Raw genomic sequence first — 16,163 nt, forward strand, 5'->3', positions numbered from 1 at the left:
TGGTCAGACCCCATCCTAGCCACCTATACTCAATGACCTAAAACAAATGGAATCAGATTAAATTATGAGAAAGTACTTCTCCTTATGTTTAAATTGGTTGTTTGTAGCTAAAAAGGTAACTGACTGGTTAAATCATATCAGTACTTTAAAATTTTAATAATTTTGCTTTCCACTTAGTGTATATGATAATAGAAAGGAGAATACAATTGAAGACAAAGTAGAAGATATTTGGATACCTCGAGAGGATAAAAACAATCTCTTACAAGACTCTGCTTCTGAATCAGAATACTCAACAGTAGAAGAATGCTTTCAGAGTTTAAGAAGAAAAAACTCAAAGGCCTCTAAGTCTAGGACTCAAAAAGCATTAAATGTGGACCCTGTTAACAGGCACAGTTATCCTTTCAACTCAACAAGTGGACATGTGGAGCCATCAGCTGTTTCCTCAAGTGCCATCTCTCCCTATGCATGTTTCTATGGATCCTCTGTGATGAAGGTTAAGTCAGGATGGTTGGACAAGCTCTCTCCTCAAGGGTATGTATGTATTCCTTGTTGTGTCTTATAAAGAGCACGTGTTGATAATTCAAGTTTATTCATCTCTAGACTTGCTTGGTTTCCATATTCCTTTCAACACTCCACACACATCAAGTTTTTCGGGAGTTGCAGTATACTTGTACAGTTGTATGCTTTTGACGTATGGGATAAGTGTAATGCAGGGTGACAGCCAGCTTCTGAATAACACCTTGAGGCCTCGTGTCATGCTCACACATCTAGATTCTTGACGTTAGTTTCTAACTTCACATCAAAATGCATTCTCCTGTGTCCCACTTTGTAGCAAAGAAGAGCAACACGGACTGAGTTAGTATTACTCGGCCCACACCGTGTGGGTTTTGCTCCTATCATTACATTGTTCTCTCTGAGAATACAAGGCTTATTGTACTTGAGAAAAGCACATCGTTGTTAGATTTAGGTCTTCTCTGTTATTGATACATTGTTCTGATTCTTGTGTGTTGCTCAGAATTCCTTGAGTAGCATCCTGTAGATCAGACATGTTATTTCAGATGTTTGTAAAGAATCTTGCAAGTATTTTATAATATTGAAAAATCTGTGGAGAGGGATATATTTTAAAATGAAAATTATTTTCTGGCATCCCGATTTGGGGATTTTTTAATTTTTTTTATTTTTTTATCTTTACTTGAAATGTTCCTCAGAAATTACTAAATTTTGGAGGGATTTAACTTCTCATATTTTAGAAGCTAATGTTGTGAGTTCCTATAATATGCTGGCTTTTTGTACTGTTTTCCTGAAATGTGCCTCATTTCTATATAGGCTTGGTTCAAATTAAAATAATTTTAGTTAAAAAAATATTAAAAGAAGTTTGTGATGACTGGTAGATACAAGAATTAGGCTTTTTCCCTATCTTTTGTTTTGGTTATCTAGGGTGTAGGATAACCAAAAGACAGAGCCTTTAAACTGAGCCACATCCCTAGCCTAATTTTTATTTTTATTTTTTATTTTGAGATAGGCTCTTGCTAAATCTCTTAGGTTTCCAGAATGGAGCTCAAACTTCTCATCTCTTTGCCTCAACCTTCCACAGTGCTGAGATTACAGGTATGCACTACTAGCCTGGTTGGAATTACATTTCTGTAAAAAGCAAAAGCCAGACAAAGTATGATCGTGCATGCTTGTAATCCCGGCACCTGGGAAGCTGAGGCACAAAGATTTTGAATTTGAGACCATCCTAAGCTACATAACAATGTGAAGCTGACCTGGGCTATATAGTGAGATGCTGTCTCAAAACAACACAAAAAGAAAAAAAGTGCGACAACCTATAATTTTGTGGTTAGTAATTATATAATTAACATATTACTTTGTATCTTTGCATCTTTTTTTAACATATTCAGTACAGGGTCTACAGGGTCTAACAACACAGATTGGACTCATAGTGATCATCCTGTTATCTGTCTCCCAAATGCTGGGATTACAGGCACATGCCACCACGCCAAGCCTCGTGCACCCCAGGGGCGGGGCTGGCATGGCACTCTGGGAATGGAACCCAGTCCCTCTGTCTGCCCAAGCCGGTGCTTTAATCCACTGAGCTATCTGCCCTATCTTTGAAAAATTTAGATTTTAAAGTAGTGTGCTTATTATCAGTTGTCTTGTGTCACTCTATTTGGTTACATTATGATGACAAGGTAGTCAAGTGTGCATTCTGTGATTTTTATCAGTCATCAGTAAAATTGGTAAATGCATCTTTAAATACTAAAAGTGTTAGTCAGCAGCCAAGTATAAACATGTGTGGAACGCAACAGTGAGACTGGATGTTCTGAGAATTTTCACTTCAATAAAATTTAGGTCTTTCAGGAGTCCCAAGGGCTCTGTCAGAGTATCACGGGAAGCACCGCAGAGTGCGTGTGGAGCATGCGGTGGCTGGCATCTCCTGGGCGGTATCTGGTGGTACATTGCACTTAACGGCTTGTTATGGGGGGGCACACTGAAATGGCCTGACCACTTTTGGCCCTCTTTGGGACCACTATATTTTTTTTATTCTCTTTTTCTTTATCAGATTTGATGATATACTCTTTCTAACTCTGCCCAATGTTAGATGAGAAAGGGTCTTTAAATTTGTATTTTTATGTTATCAAGAGATTGAAGGGGTTTTGGCTTAAAATTTTTTTCCTGGATATAAGTATGAAAAGGATTTTTTTTCCACAAAAAGTTTAAAAAGACTTTTCCATAACTGTACTGCTATGACTTAAACACATGTTCCTGCCATAAAGTATGTATTTATTAGATTCTCAATAAAATTTGAGATTTTTCCCTTTCTTGTTAGACTCCATAGGTTATTTCACGTAAGATGCTCCTTAATTAGACCAAGTGATGCCTGCCCATTCCTTGCGCAGCAGTTTTAACATGGACCTTGGGACTGGTACAGGGATTCCAGACCAACATGGAATGTGAACTCCATACAGCAGGTGCCAACAGAAAATTTCTGTTAAGGGTCAAATAGTAAATATTTTAACTTTTATTATGCTTTCTTTTGCAACTGCTTAGTGTAGTATTTGTAGCACAAAAACACATTAGTATCATGTAAACCAATGGATAAAACTTTATAAACCATGTGTGGGCCAGATTTGGCCTGTGGCCTATACAACCATTAGCCAGCTTACATGGTCAACTAAAATCTTATAACCAGTGTCCTCTATCTCCTGTGATCCCCCAGTAAAAAATATAACCAGATCACAACATAAGGAAAATAATTTCTGTTACTCCCTTAATTATAAAAACAATGAAAAGCAGGGGTCCATTTTGGGGGCCTCTACTCTTGTTCTTTTTACATGAAATTCTCCCAGAAAGTATGGTTTGGATCCCATCTTTCTCAAATTCTATTTAATCAAAAAATAATTAAAATTACAACTGTCCCTTTATCCCATTGCCCCTTGACTCTTTTGTTTTCTTTGGGAAGCTTCATATGGTAGAAGATTTATTTAATTTACGTGAGTTGCATAAGAGACTATCATGAGGGCCAGCCAAATAACTCAGTGGATGGAAGTGCCTACATAGGCAGATGCAGTGGCTGGGGTTAGATCCCCCTGGGGCGTGCTGAGATGGCAGTTGAGACAGGGCTTGGTGGCTCGTGCCGCTAATCCCAGCTCTTGGGAGGCTGAGCACAGGTGGGTCACTACGAGTCTGATCTATGATCTATGTCGTGAGGCCCTGAACTCCCTGTACACCCTGTAGGTCCTTACTAAAATACAAAAAAAAAGGGGGGAGACCATCATGGCTTGTGTGCAGATGCCCCCCCAACCTCATACCGTTTTAGATGGGGCGTGTTTGCAGGTGGCTGAATCTAGAGTATGTGATTGATTCATGCTGGAATGAAGGGTTCTGGAGTGAAGGATGGGTGACTGCTTTATTAGACTGCTGATTGTATTGGCAGCGCCCTAATTACTGGAGACTGGCCGTAACATAAGGGAGAGAAGAGGTTTGTCCTCTGTCTGTTGTTGCTTTTGCTGTCTTCTACCACCGTGAACTTTGCCCCTCTGCCATGTGCCGCCCTGCCTTGCAACCAGCCAGTTGTGGACTGAAACCTCCACAAATTGTGAGCTAAATTGTGAGCATCTGCCCTTTAAATGTGGGTGCTGGGTGTTACGTCTGACCTGTCCCAGCAGTGGGAACAGTAACTAAGACGGGCAGTGGCTGATGTTGCTTTTGTTTGCAGAAAGTCACTTAGCACAGGGTAGATATGTAGTATATTATTGAAAGAATCACTAAACGTATCAGCCTTAGATGTTACTGTTTCTTTTGATTTTTCTAAAAAAGCAATATTTTTTTTACCACAGGACTTCATAGTATAAATTACTGAGCTCAATACTGTATTAATGGATGAAAATATGCAGCGCCATTGAGAACACTGGTGCATATTAAGAGTAGTGAATATGGTGCTTTTGTTATAATTATGTTTGCCCTTTGAAGACATGTATGCAAAGAATTAGGATATATTTTTTTAAAAAGCTGCACGTAAGTAGAAATCAGTAGTGTTTGAAATTGTTCTCGATTGTGACAGTAAACAGAGTAATAAAATGCCTGGTCTGCACTTATTTTGCCATGGTTGAGTGTCTGTTTGCTTTTGGAATGGAAATGCCAACTTGAATTAATGTATAGTTTTAAAAAATTACAGTGTAGTTAAGAAATAATTACATAACATTATGCAACCAAAGAAATAGTGAAGCATTTCCAGTTACGCTTACAATATGAAAATGTATTTAAATATTTAAAGAATGTAGTTTTAATACAGCTTAAGATAATTTGCCAAAAAAATCCTATGAGAGAAGGCTGATAGTGTTGAAACGGAGACTGTTAGCAGTGTGTGAAACAGGCCAAAGCATATGAAAACTTAACAAAGGATACTTGTTTTTAAAAAATGTCTCCCTAGATCTTGAGATTAAAAGAATACCCTGACCCTTTCCTACGTTGTGAGACCCTGAACACCCTTTAGATCCTTACTAAAATATAAAAAAAGGGGGGGAGACCATCATGGCTTGTGTGCAGATTCCCCCCCCCCCAACCTCATACCGTTTTACATGGGGCGTGTTTGCAGGTGGCTGAATCTAGAGTTTGGGATTGATTCATGCTGGAATGAAGGGTTCTGGAGTGAAGGATGGGTGACTGCTTTATCAGACTGCTGATTGTATTGGCAGCACCCTAATTACTGGAGACTGGCCGTAACGTAAGGGAGAGAAAGAGGTTTGTCCTCTATTGTTGCTTTTGCTGTCTTCTGCCACCATGAACTGGCAGAAGCTCTGCTGTAAATAGTAAGCTCAAGCTTTTCAAATCTGTGTACATGCAAATATTAAAGACTATTATAATTTATTCTGGCATTTCCCAAAGATGTAACTTGGAGAAAGAATCCTGAGACGGGCTGTAAAGAGAACATGGTAAAATGAGCTACTCTGCTTTTAGGAGATGTGCATATCAGAGAGAAGTTTCCAGCAGGTATGCCCTTAGGAGTTTCCAGGTGCCTGATTGATTTCACTAACCAACTGTGGACAAAACTGATGTGGGTTGGGCTGGCCAGATAGTTCAGTGGACTGAAGCGCCTGCTTAGGCAGGCACAGTGACCATGTGCTCAATCTCCAGTGTGCTGTGCGGGCCTCTCCCCTGGGGCGAGCTGAGATGGCCGCTGAGACTGGGCATGGTGGCATGCCTGTAATCCCAGCGCTTGGGAAGCTGAGAACAGGAGAATCACTGTGAGTCTGATCTGTGCAGTGAGACCCTGTGGACCTTGTACTAAATACATTAAAAAACAAAAACAAAAACAAAAACAAAAAAACAACCAAAACACTGATGTGGACATGTGAGCCGAGGACTGCAGCAGTTGCACTCATGAGTTTAGCTTAGTGGAGCGAGTTGCCAGCCTCGTGCAGTGTCCTGCCTTCAGTTTCCTGGCAATGCTGTCCTCTGGGAGACTTTAGTGTAGAAAGGTGACAAATCTCTTTCTGACTGAGGTATTGCGTATCATTCACCTTGTTGAACTTAAAATTGAATGTTAAGTCCCTGACTAAAAGAATCTTTTTATACTAGTGCATTTCTTGGCCGTTTCTCAAAAAGATTGTGCTAAGGAAATCAAAAGCTTCAGTACTTTATCTGTAATATGAGGAAAAGAAAAAAACAACCAAAAAACCCTTTTATTCTCTATGGGTAATTCCTTTAGTTTGGGTGCAGAAAAAGTAAATAAAAGTATTACAGTTAGATAGACAGAAATTAGAGTCGTGAAGGCATCATTCTTTTGCTGTGTGGCTCAAACTTATATGACTCTAGGTACCTTCATTTTCCATATAAAAATTTAAGGTCCAGAACAGGGCTTACCTCTGTGGTGTCATTTGGAAAAGTCGGTCAGTGTGGGTCAGACTTCTTCTAGTTGGTGCTCAGCAGCCTCGGCTTCTGTTAAGAACACCATTTCATTTTATTGCAGGCACCCTTTGATAATGTGCCTGGAAGGGGGCCCTAGTCAGTTCTTACTTTAACAGAAATAAACTGCTCACTTATCTTGAACTTTTAAACTGTAGTATTTTTGGTTGCCGTTAAAGCACATAGTCTTAAGTGTTGCAAAATTCAATGTGGTATGTTAGAATTGCACATTAATTGGGCAAAGTGATGTTACAGTGCATATGTACATGTGTACCTATGTGTAAACTAGATTAATCATGTCTGTGTCCTGAAACGCTTCCTATCAACTTTTGTATGAGGTTCTTTTAGTATGTGTATATTTTAATGTTTTTTTTCAGTGTTGACTTTTTAACAGTAGCAGTTGTTGTACCACCATCAAAGGTTATGTTTATTTTCTCCTGTTTTTACTTTCCCTTCTAGCATAGGAACAGTTCTTACCTTTTTAAATATAGATAGAATATGTAGAATAGAAATGTAATTTAGCTTTCTTGTTGGAGCTATGCACAATTCATTTCTCTTTCATTTAACTCTTACCGTTTTGAGGATCTTACTATTTTCTGAAGCTTTTCTATGTGATGTTTAATCTTTGAAGGGAAGTTGGGAGTCTTTCTGCATTTATTTATTTATTGTAGTATAGAGGTGTTTTCCTCCTGTTTTGTTAATCTCAGTATGCTCACTTTGAAGCAAGATGCCACAGCAAGATGCTGACTGGAAGCACTTGAAGCACTTGCTACCTGTATCTTAGAACATGGTCACAATCTTTTTAACACTTTTCTTTGGAGACTTTTCATGCTTCTGTCTTTCCAGAACACTCCTGAGGGCTGGAAGCCTAGTAACTATCTTTTTGGCAACTTAGTAGTTAAGAACTTTGACTGACTGTCAGTATTTAAGGGTTAAACTTTACCTTTATTTGATACTGTTGGGTTTAAAAAATGTCCCCTACTTTGAGCCATGCCTGAATGTTCCAGCCAACAGTTCCTCTGATTTCTGCTGAGTGACATCCTACTCTCTGTTGTAGAGCAGAGCATTTTTTTCATCAGGGAAAAGGAGTGGAGGATTCCAGGGCTCAGGGTGGCACACCTTAAACTGCCTTTTGGAATTTCTTCTCTGCACAGCACCCTGCCTGCACCTTGCTAGTCAGTTCTGTAGCTACCTTGCGGACACATGCTCAACACCCTTGGGGGGGGGTGCTTGAAACCACACAGTATATTCACAGGGTGAAATAAATGAATGAATTGATAAGTTTTCCCATACATGTATATAGCATAATTATTCAAAGAAGACATAGAGTGATTAACGACAATTAATGAAAAGTAAAACAGTTACGGTATTATAAAAGTTATTTAAAGCCTGCAACGTTCCATTTGACATTTTTGAACTGTAATTGTTTGTGAGTGAAACCACAGAAAGCCACACAGAGGTAAGTGGGGACTGTTGCACTTGGTGCCCCTATTTCCTGAGGTTCTGTAGAGGTAAATTAGTTAGATATTCTTTTTAATTTGATTTGACTTCTGGCTTATCAGTTAGCTTTTCCAAGTCTTTAAAGTCAGTTTCTATCCCTTCTTGATTGGCGGATATTGTTATTGTCCCTTCTAGTCACTATTGGTTTGAAGAAATTTATTTAGTTTTACTTTCAAATCCTTTGATGGCTTTTAATGAGGATAGGGGAAGAGCAGAAATAAAGGGAAGATTTGATTCATCATCTGGCTTTTATTCATTTAGAGCTTGAATTTAAAATATGAAATGCTGACTTTTGTGTGTGTGTGTGTGTGTGTGTGTGTGTGTGTGTGTGTGGTGCAGGGTCTCATTATGCAGCTCAGACTCATAGTGATCCTTCCGTTTTCAGCACCCCCCGCACTGGGGTTACAGGCGTGCGCCACCACGCCTGGTCTCAGTGGCTCAGCATCCCCCAGGGGTGGGGCTGGTGTGCATATGGCACCAGGGATCTAACCCTGGTCTCTGTATTTGCCTAAGCAGGCGCTTAGTCCACTGAGCCTCCCCAGCCTGAAATGCAGATTTTTAAATATGTCAGATGAGAACTAAACTCTTTAAGGTGTATTTATACCTTGTAGCTGTTATTAAAATTGAGGCTTTGTATGAAATCTTGTACTTTGTAAAAGTAGGATGAATATGAAACATACTATATTAAGTGACATAATCCAGGCACAGCTGTTACTCATCGGTGAAATCTAAGAAACTAGTGATCATGAAGGTTGAGAGTGTAGTGTTGGATAACAGAGTTGGGGAGGGGCATTCACTGATACAGTTAGACTAGAGGAATGACTTCTGGATTCCTGTGGCACAGTGTGGTGAACATAATAAACAGTAATGTATTATATATCTCAAAGTAGAAGAGAGGAATTTGAACTTATTATGAAGAAATTCTAAAAGTTTCAGTGATGGATATACTAATTACCCTGAGTTAATTGTTGCACAATATTTTCAGGAATCAAACTTCACACTGTACCCCATCACTAGGTGCAAATAGGTGGTGTAGTGGAGCATGCTGTAATCCCAGCACTCGGGAGGCTGATCATTGCGAGTTCTAGCTTAGCCTAAGATGTCTAGTGAGACGCTGTCTCAGAAAAGTAAAGTGTAAAAAATATGTGCCAATAGAAAGAAAAAAAATAGGTAAATAAATAAAGTTTAGGCTTTACAATTGACTTGCAAAAAACCCTTTTAGCTATGGGAATTTTATGTGAAATAACTTTTCCCTTCATGTAAAGGATTAATCACAGCAGAGATATGACTGAAGAGTTTTTATTTTGCTTTGTGTTAGTTTCATTGCTCAGTTCATTTGACTTATATATTCTTGGAAACCATTACTTTGGTTTGTTTAAAGTGAGGAAATTAAGATAGAAAAGCGGAGGCCTCTTATGTTGGTATGTTTCCTCACATCTGTCTATATAAAATACTTCACCATTTAAAGGACTGCATTATTTAAATACTGCATCATTTAAAAGCTTCATACTTAAAAGAGTGATTCGATGAAATCGAATTAAGGAGTTTAAATAAAATAAAATCTATAATTTTGGAGACTAGTAAGTCTAAACGTTGGAGCTGATTAGGATCTGAAGTGAGAACACATTCTGTTATTCTTTAGAATTATGGAAACAAGGCAGATGAACCTGAAATGCCATATTTGTATCTTTTTTTCAAGATTATTTAGAGTTTTTGAGGGTGATGGTGATGATATGGGCCGTGATTAATAAAAATCATATGTTTATCATATTGCCTTGGGGTTTGTTCCAGTTGTGGGACTTTTAAAAGTGGTGATTTGATAATCCCTAACTCTTTAGTGTCCTTTTGTGTATTCTTAGATGTTGAGTTTTTATATAATTGATGTAATATGAAAAAAATGGAAAGACTATGCTGACATTTAGGGCTGTGTGTGAGTACTTCATAAATAGAGATTTAAGGCCAGCGAGATAGCTCAGTGGACTAAGTGCCTGCATAGGCAAGTGCAGGGACCGGGTTTCGATCCCCAGTACCACATGGCATGCTGGCTCCAACCCCGAGTGCACTGAGCCGGTGACCGAGTCCAGGCCTGGTGGTGCAGGCCTGTAATCCCAGTGCTGGGGAGGCTGAAAGCAGGAGGATCACTGTGAATCTGAGCTGCGAAATGAGGCCCTGTACCAAATACATAAAATAAAAATAAAACAACAATAAATAGAGATTTAATTGGGTGTGCGCATGTATACTGTTCATTAAAATCATTTTTAAGATAGACATTGTGAGGGATCAAAAATTGATACCAGGTGGTAAAGCTGTTTTTATGAAAGCAGTTGAAGTTTTATACCCTTGCCTTCCCAGAGCTCAGGGGAAGAGTTACAGAAATCCATTCAGTAATACTCCACAAGCCTTATAAATTATTCTAAAAATCCTTCTTTAAGAAATTTATCCCCTTAGAACCCTAAAAACAAAATAAGATAAAACTCAGGATGTTTTTCCCATCTGTTTTACCTTTTTTTTCCTAGAGGAGTTTTGAAGCACTTTGCAAAATTGAGCTCACACATAAAATGCATAGAGGTGAAATATTATTGCCACCTAAAGGGATGTCTAGGACGCTGTGCCGTCGAATGTACTGGAGACTGTTTTGTGTAGTAGTTAAGAGTAGTCCTAGGGTACCAACCAGCTGGATTTGACCCCTAGATACGTTCTCCACTTACTCTTATTATGGGACTTGTGCAAATTATCTAACCAACCGGTGACTCTGTAAATTTGTGTGTACAGTAAGATACTGCTCATCTCCTCTGGTTGTTCGCGGGGTTGAATGGGTTAATATTGTTATGTGGCTTGGCGTGGTGCCTGAAGGAAAGCATTGTAGATTTGCTGTCTTTATTACCAAGGCCACTTCTTTATTGACTGAAGCTTTACAATCTCTTGGTATGATGCATCATTTCAGACCTAGTGTATATTGTACGATGACAATAACAGGGAAAGTTAGCAATTTTTTATTTTATTCACAGAACAAATTAAGCTCTTAAATGAAATTTAATGGAAGCACGGAACTTATTTCAGAGAAAATTTTTAAAGTACCTTAACCCCAATAGTGGGTTTATTAATCATATATAATCTCAGTGCAGTTAGTTGTATAATCCTGATTAGACTCTCATAAATAAGGGCCTGCCAAATAGCTCAGTGGATTAAAGCACCTGCAAATAGGCACAAGGGCTGGGGGTTTGATCCCTGGGCCTGCTGTACTGGCCCCACCCCCAGGGAGTACTGAGCCAACAATTGAGATTGGGCATGGTGGCATTTACTTGTAATACCAGCCCTTGGGAGGCTGTAAACAGGTGGATCACTGTGGGAGTCTAATCTAGTAGTGAGACCCTGAACATCCTATAGACCCTTCCCTTAAAAAAAAAAAAAAAAAAAAAAACCCTCATAAACACATGAGAGAAATATCTCTCACATAGAAAAGATAATTCTTAAAATATGGTTTTTGCCAGTAGCTATTAAAATAAAATTTTTAAAATTTACATTAGAATTTTCAATTATAGAACTTCTTACATTCATCTTTTTACTACTTAGTTGAAATTTTCATTCATTTTTTAAAATTTTCCAACATTAAATTTGTTTCATTTCTCTGGAAAGAAGAATAATACTGTCAGGAAGTTTGTGTTAAATTTTATCATTTATTAACCAGTTATTAGAACTCAGTATAGAAGTTCATATGCAAAAAATGGCTAAATATTGACACATTTAATGAGCAACAGATTATGCAATGCTTGCGTAAATCAATGCAGTTTTAGAAGTATCTTAAATTGGTTATTTTGCATTTAAGTAGGCGACATTAAATGTATAAGCCATGAAGAGCGATAGTTAATAGTTTTCTTTTTTCTTTTAGCCTTTCTGAGGTGTGATTGACATAAATTTTATTTAAGATACATAATTTAGTGATTTGATATACATGTATGTACATTGTAAAATAAATATAATGGTAATTAACATTTCTGTTATCACCATTACTCTGGTAACTACTACTTTATTCTGGTTTTTTTTGGAGGGGGGCTGGCTGAGCCCACCCTGGGGGTGGGGCTGGTGCAGCATGTGGTGCCGTGGAGTGGACCATGGTACTGTGCACTTGCCTAAGCAGGTGCCTTAGACCGCTGAGCTATCTTGCCGGCCCCCTTTTTATTTTATTATTATTATTATTTTTTTGTTTGTTTTTGGTGCCGTGGACCGAACACAGGGCTTCCAGCTTGCTAGGCAAGCATTCTACCGCTAAGTCAAATCCCTAGCCCCATCTGTTTTTTTTAATACAGTGAACTTTATAAAGATGCCACCTGTAGGCGATTTGCTAAAGGGGTGCAGACTGTCAAGTACAAGACTGATAAGTTTTGAAGATCTAATGTATAAAACATGATGGCTATAGGTAGTAATGAAAAGTGTTTATACATGAAAATGTATATACTTATACATGAAAGTGTTTAAGAGAGGGCTGGCCAGATAACTTAGCAGACTGATGCACCTGCTTAGGCAGGCACAGGGACTGGGATTCCATCCCCTACATGATGTGCTGGCCCTGCCCCTGGGGGCAAAAGAGACTGGGTGTGGTGGTGTGCACCTGTAATCCTGGGGCTTGGGAGGCTGAAAACAGGAGGATCACTGGAGTCTGATCTGTGTAGTGAGACCCTGTAGACCCTGTACTAAATACGTGAAAATAATAATAATAAAGAAAAAAGTGTTCATGAGAATAGATCTTAAGTGGATTCATCACACACACACACACACACACACACACACACACACACACACAATGCATGAATACTGGGAAGTTGTTGCTTATATGGTGAGTTTAAAATACAATGTGTTTTTAAAATTCCTATAAACTCTTTTTTTTTTGGTGGAACCGGGTATTGAACTCAGGTCTTTGTGCTTGCCAGGGAAGCACTTATTCCACTGAGCCATCTCCCCGGCCCCTCATTTTTTTTCTTTAATAATAAAGTAGGATTATCTTGTCCTGTAAAAATCATGATCTTTTGAAAACAATTAAATGTCAAATTAAAAGTGTTTTTCAATATTGTTTTGTTCTATATTTATAAAATGTAAATTTGTGTTTTTTTGGTGAATAATTTATGCACTAAATAGTTTTTATAGTAGTTTTATAGTAGTAAAACACATAGTTTCTCTACTTAGACATCTCAAATGTAGTGTGAAATAATAAAGCAAAACATATATAATTAAAGTTTTTGTAAGAGTGATTAAGTATAGGATTGTAACAAGAGAACAAGGGCCTGAAGAACCTGTGTGACAATCGGAGATGACTTTTAAACAGAGAACTCTCGTGCCAGCCATGACAGGAGTGGACAGAGCTTTCCATGCAGAGAAGGTTTTCGTGGGAGGCTGTGAGGAACGAAAGGGCTAGAGACAGAGGCAAGAGGAATAGCCCAGAGCATGAGTGCCCATGGACTCCAGCGCTCACAGTATGTGTGAGTCACAGGACAAATAACCTTTTGATGCTAGGACTGCAGACTAGATCTCTGACTCACTGGATGTTCTTTCAGCTTCTAACTGTGTCCTTCTAATTCCATTTCTTTGTTTTATTTATCTGTCCCTCCATAGATAACTAGAATGATTTAGCAGTCTATAAAAATATTGAGTCACTTGTGGATGAACACATCAAATAGTTACCTTGGAGTTAATTACAATGATTGGGAGACTATTTTAAGGCTGACACTCTGATAGTATTTCCTGTATAGAACAGTGCCTAGGAGGGAGACATCTCTAGTCAGAGGTAGCATCTTTGATCCTAAGCCTAAAATATACTGAATTGTCTGCCTTTCTTCATCTTCTCATTTTTCTATGTGTACAAATCTTGATCTTGGATATTGGTTCAGATGTCAAACTGTGTAGTTGGTAATGGAATTAAAGAAAGCTTTATTAGTTCAAATGGCTGCAATTGAATGATCCTAAGCAAGACGTATTAAGGGTAGCTTCTAAGCTCTTTTTCATTTGATTCTCTGGCATTGAATTTAACTCTGAGTTTTTAGAAGTTTTTCTGCCTTTCCCTAACCTTTGTTTCATTTTATTTTATTATCATTGTATTTTAGGGAAGGGCCTACAGGGTGTTCAGGATCTCACTATTAGATCCAACTCATAGTGATCACCCCTGTATAGCCTCCCAAGAGCTGAGATTATAGGTGTATGTCACCACACCTTGTCTCAATTGCCATGTCAGCACACCCCAGGGTTGGGGCCAGCACCGCAGGCCTGAGAATTCAATCCCCAGCCCTGTGCCTGCTTGCAGGTACTTTAATCTGCTGAGCTACTTGGCCAGCCCCCAACTTTTGTTTTGAAGGCTGCTGATTGTATGAGTATTTAGGTTTTATTTTTCTGTCACATTGTGTCCATATTTGTAAAAGAACTGTGCTGTCATGATATTTATTCATTCAACAGACTTTCTTAGTGCCATATTTATATCAGTTATTTGTGTATCATAGAGAAGGAGATGTTCTTGGATTTTGTCCTTACATGGACAAAGTTGTAAATGTGAGTCGGGGAGATTGGCATGAAGTACGTGAACAAATATAAATAGAGATTGTGTTAGGTGCTTTGAGAGAATGATTTTGTGACCTCTTTGGATTGAACCAGCAAGGAAGGAATTCTGTGTAGGTGATGTGGTATAATACTAAAAGACAAAAAGCTAGCACAGGGAAGTAGGCATAAGTAAAGACCCTAAGGACTATCCCTCTTTCAAAGATGGTGATTCTTTTTATTTTAAAATGTAAGACTGTGTACTACAAAGCTCTACCTATCTACCATTTTTAGTGACAATTGGGGGCACAAAACACAAGTTTGATTTATCCATCATGCACTTTTGGGCTTGTGTAGGAAATTTTGTATTTTCACGCTGTTTAAGTGTGATAAGAGATAAACGTGAAGTGGGTACAAAGTGATATTCTACATGTAACTGTTATACATTTAGTTAATGTTTTTTTACCTTTCAACTTTTAATGCTGGGCATTTTAAGAACTGCTGAGTTGTTAGAAAAAGTAAAAACGGGATGTCTGTAATATTGTTGGATGTTGAAGACCAAGATAAGGTAACTAGAAGCAGAAAAGACAGAAGAATAAGATGGAAGGAGGGCCAGGTAATCAGTGTGGTTGTATGAAAAGGTTGTTAAGTGTTCGTACCACTTCATAATTAATTCAGCGTTTACATGTGAAACTGTCTTGCACTGATGAACAAGTTTTCTCCACTAGATCACTTTTAGTCTAAGTTAACTTTAAGCAACATGCTTTAATGTACAGATGATTCCTGTGGGCGCTGTGCTGTATTTCACAGGCGTCACAGATGTGTCGCTAAGGAAGTAGCTTTCCAAATGCCTGAAGTTCTTTTGCTATCTTTAAATCTTTTGAAAGCCACAGGAAGTTATATCAACTCTTTGTCTTAAATGTGTTAGAAAACTGTAAGAGGAAAAGGAAGACATGGTTGATATTTACCTACTTATTTAGAAATGACTTTTTAAAAAAACACAGGAAGTTCATTTCCATATATTATCTGTGTTAACAGCTGAAGTACCTACATGACATGAGTCCAAGCTGAAAGCTAGGTTGAGAACCAGATTTTCAAAATTGGTGCATTGCTGAGTTCAGGGAAGGGGAATAAAAGCAAAACATAGAATAGCAGAAAAATCGACTTTTTCCCCCACTTACGCCTAAATAGAAAATGAGATTATATTATTTTTCTTTTGTTTTATGCATGCCAGTAACCATTTTTGTTTTATTTTAATGTGATCCTCTTTCAAAAAATATGCATGGTTCACTGAATTTTGAGTAATTTTCAGCGATCCTCTATTTTGACATGGCTTTTCTAGCTTATTTAATCAAAATTTGATAATTTACCTGTGTAAATCCAATTAACAAAGCTTTGTTAGTTTTGAAAAAACATTCATGCACAAAAGGAAAATTCAAGGCGAAGTAAAGTAGCTGAAGAAGCTTAATGAGGGCTGAAAACTTTATTGACTTTCTTCATTTAAGAATTATCTCCGTTAATGGAAATGGGTTCAATGACAGTATGTGTGGCCACACTTCGTTTTTCATTGAACCTTAGAAATGTGCATGGGGACATTGTTCACAGTATCATTTTTAAAAATAACTACATAAATAGAGAAAGTCATTCCATATACTGTTTTCCTATGAACATTGCCAAAGTCTTTATCTAATCCTAGGCTATTGTTGTCTACCTTCCTTAAAAGCAAATGAGGAAAA

General features: G+C 38.1%; 1 protein-coding gene across 3 annotated transcripts in view; it reads left to right on the top strand.

Annotated features, from left to right (window-relative positions):
• Arap2 (ArfGAP with RhoGAP domain, ankyrin repeat and PH domain 2) overlaps positions 1–16,163 on the top strand; it is a 195,872-nt gene that overhangs the window by 34,242 nt on the left and 145,467 nt on the right. For all 3 annotated transcript variants that reach the window (XM_004624513.2, XM_023699120.1, XM_023699116.1), the window contains exon 6: positions 178–531. In XM_004624513.2, coding sequence (XP_004624570.1) covers positions 178–531 — 354 coding nt within the window. The remainder of the gene's footprint in view (positions 1–177; positions 532–16,163) is intronic.

This window comes from Octodon degus, unplaced genomic scaffold (assembly GCF_000260255.1).
Source record: "Octodon degus isolate 3935 unplaced genomic scaffold, OctDeg1.0 scaffold00006, whole genome shotgun sequence".
In the NCBI taxonomy this organism is placed as follows: domain Eukaryota; kingdom Metazoa; phylum Chordata; class Mammalia; order Rodentia; family Octodontidae; genus Octodon; species Octodon degus.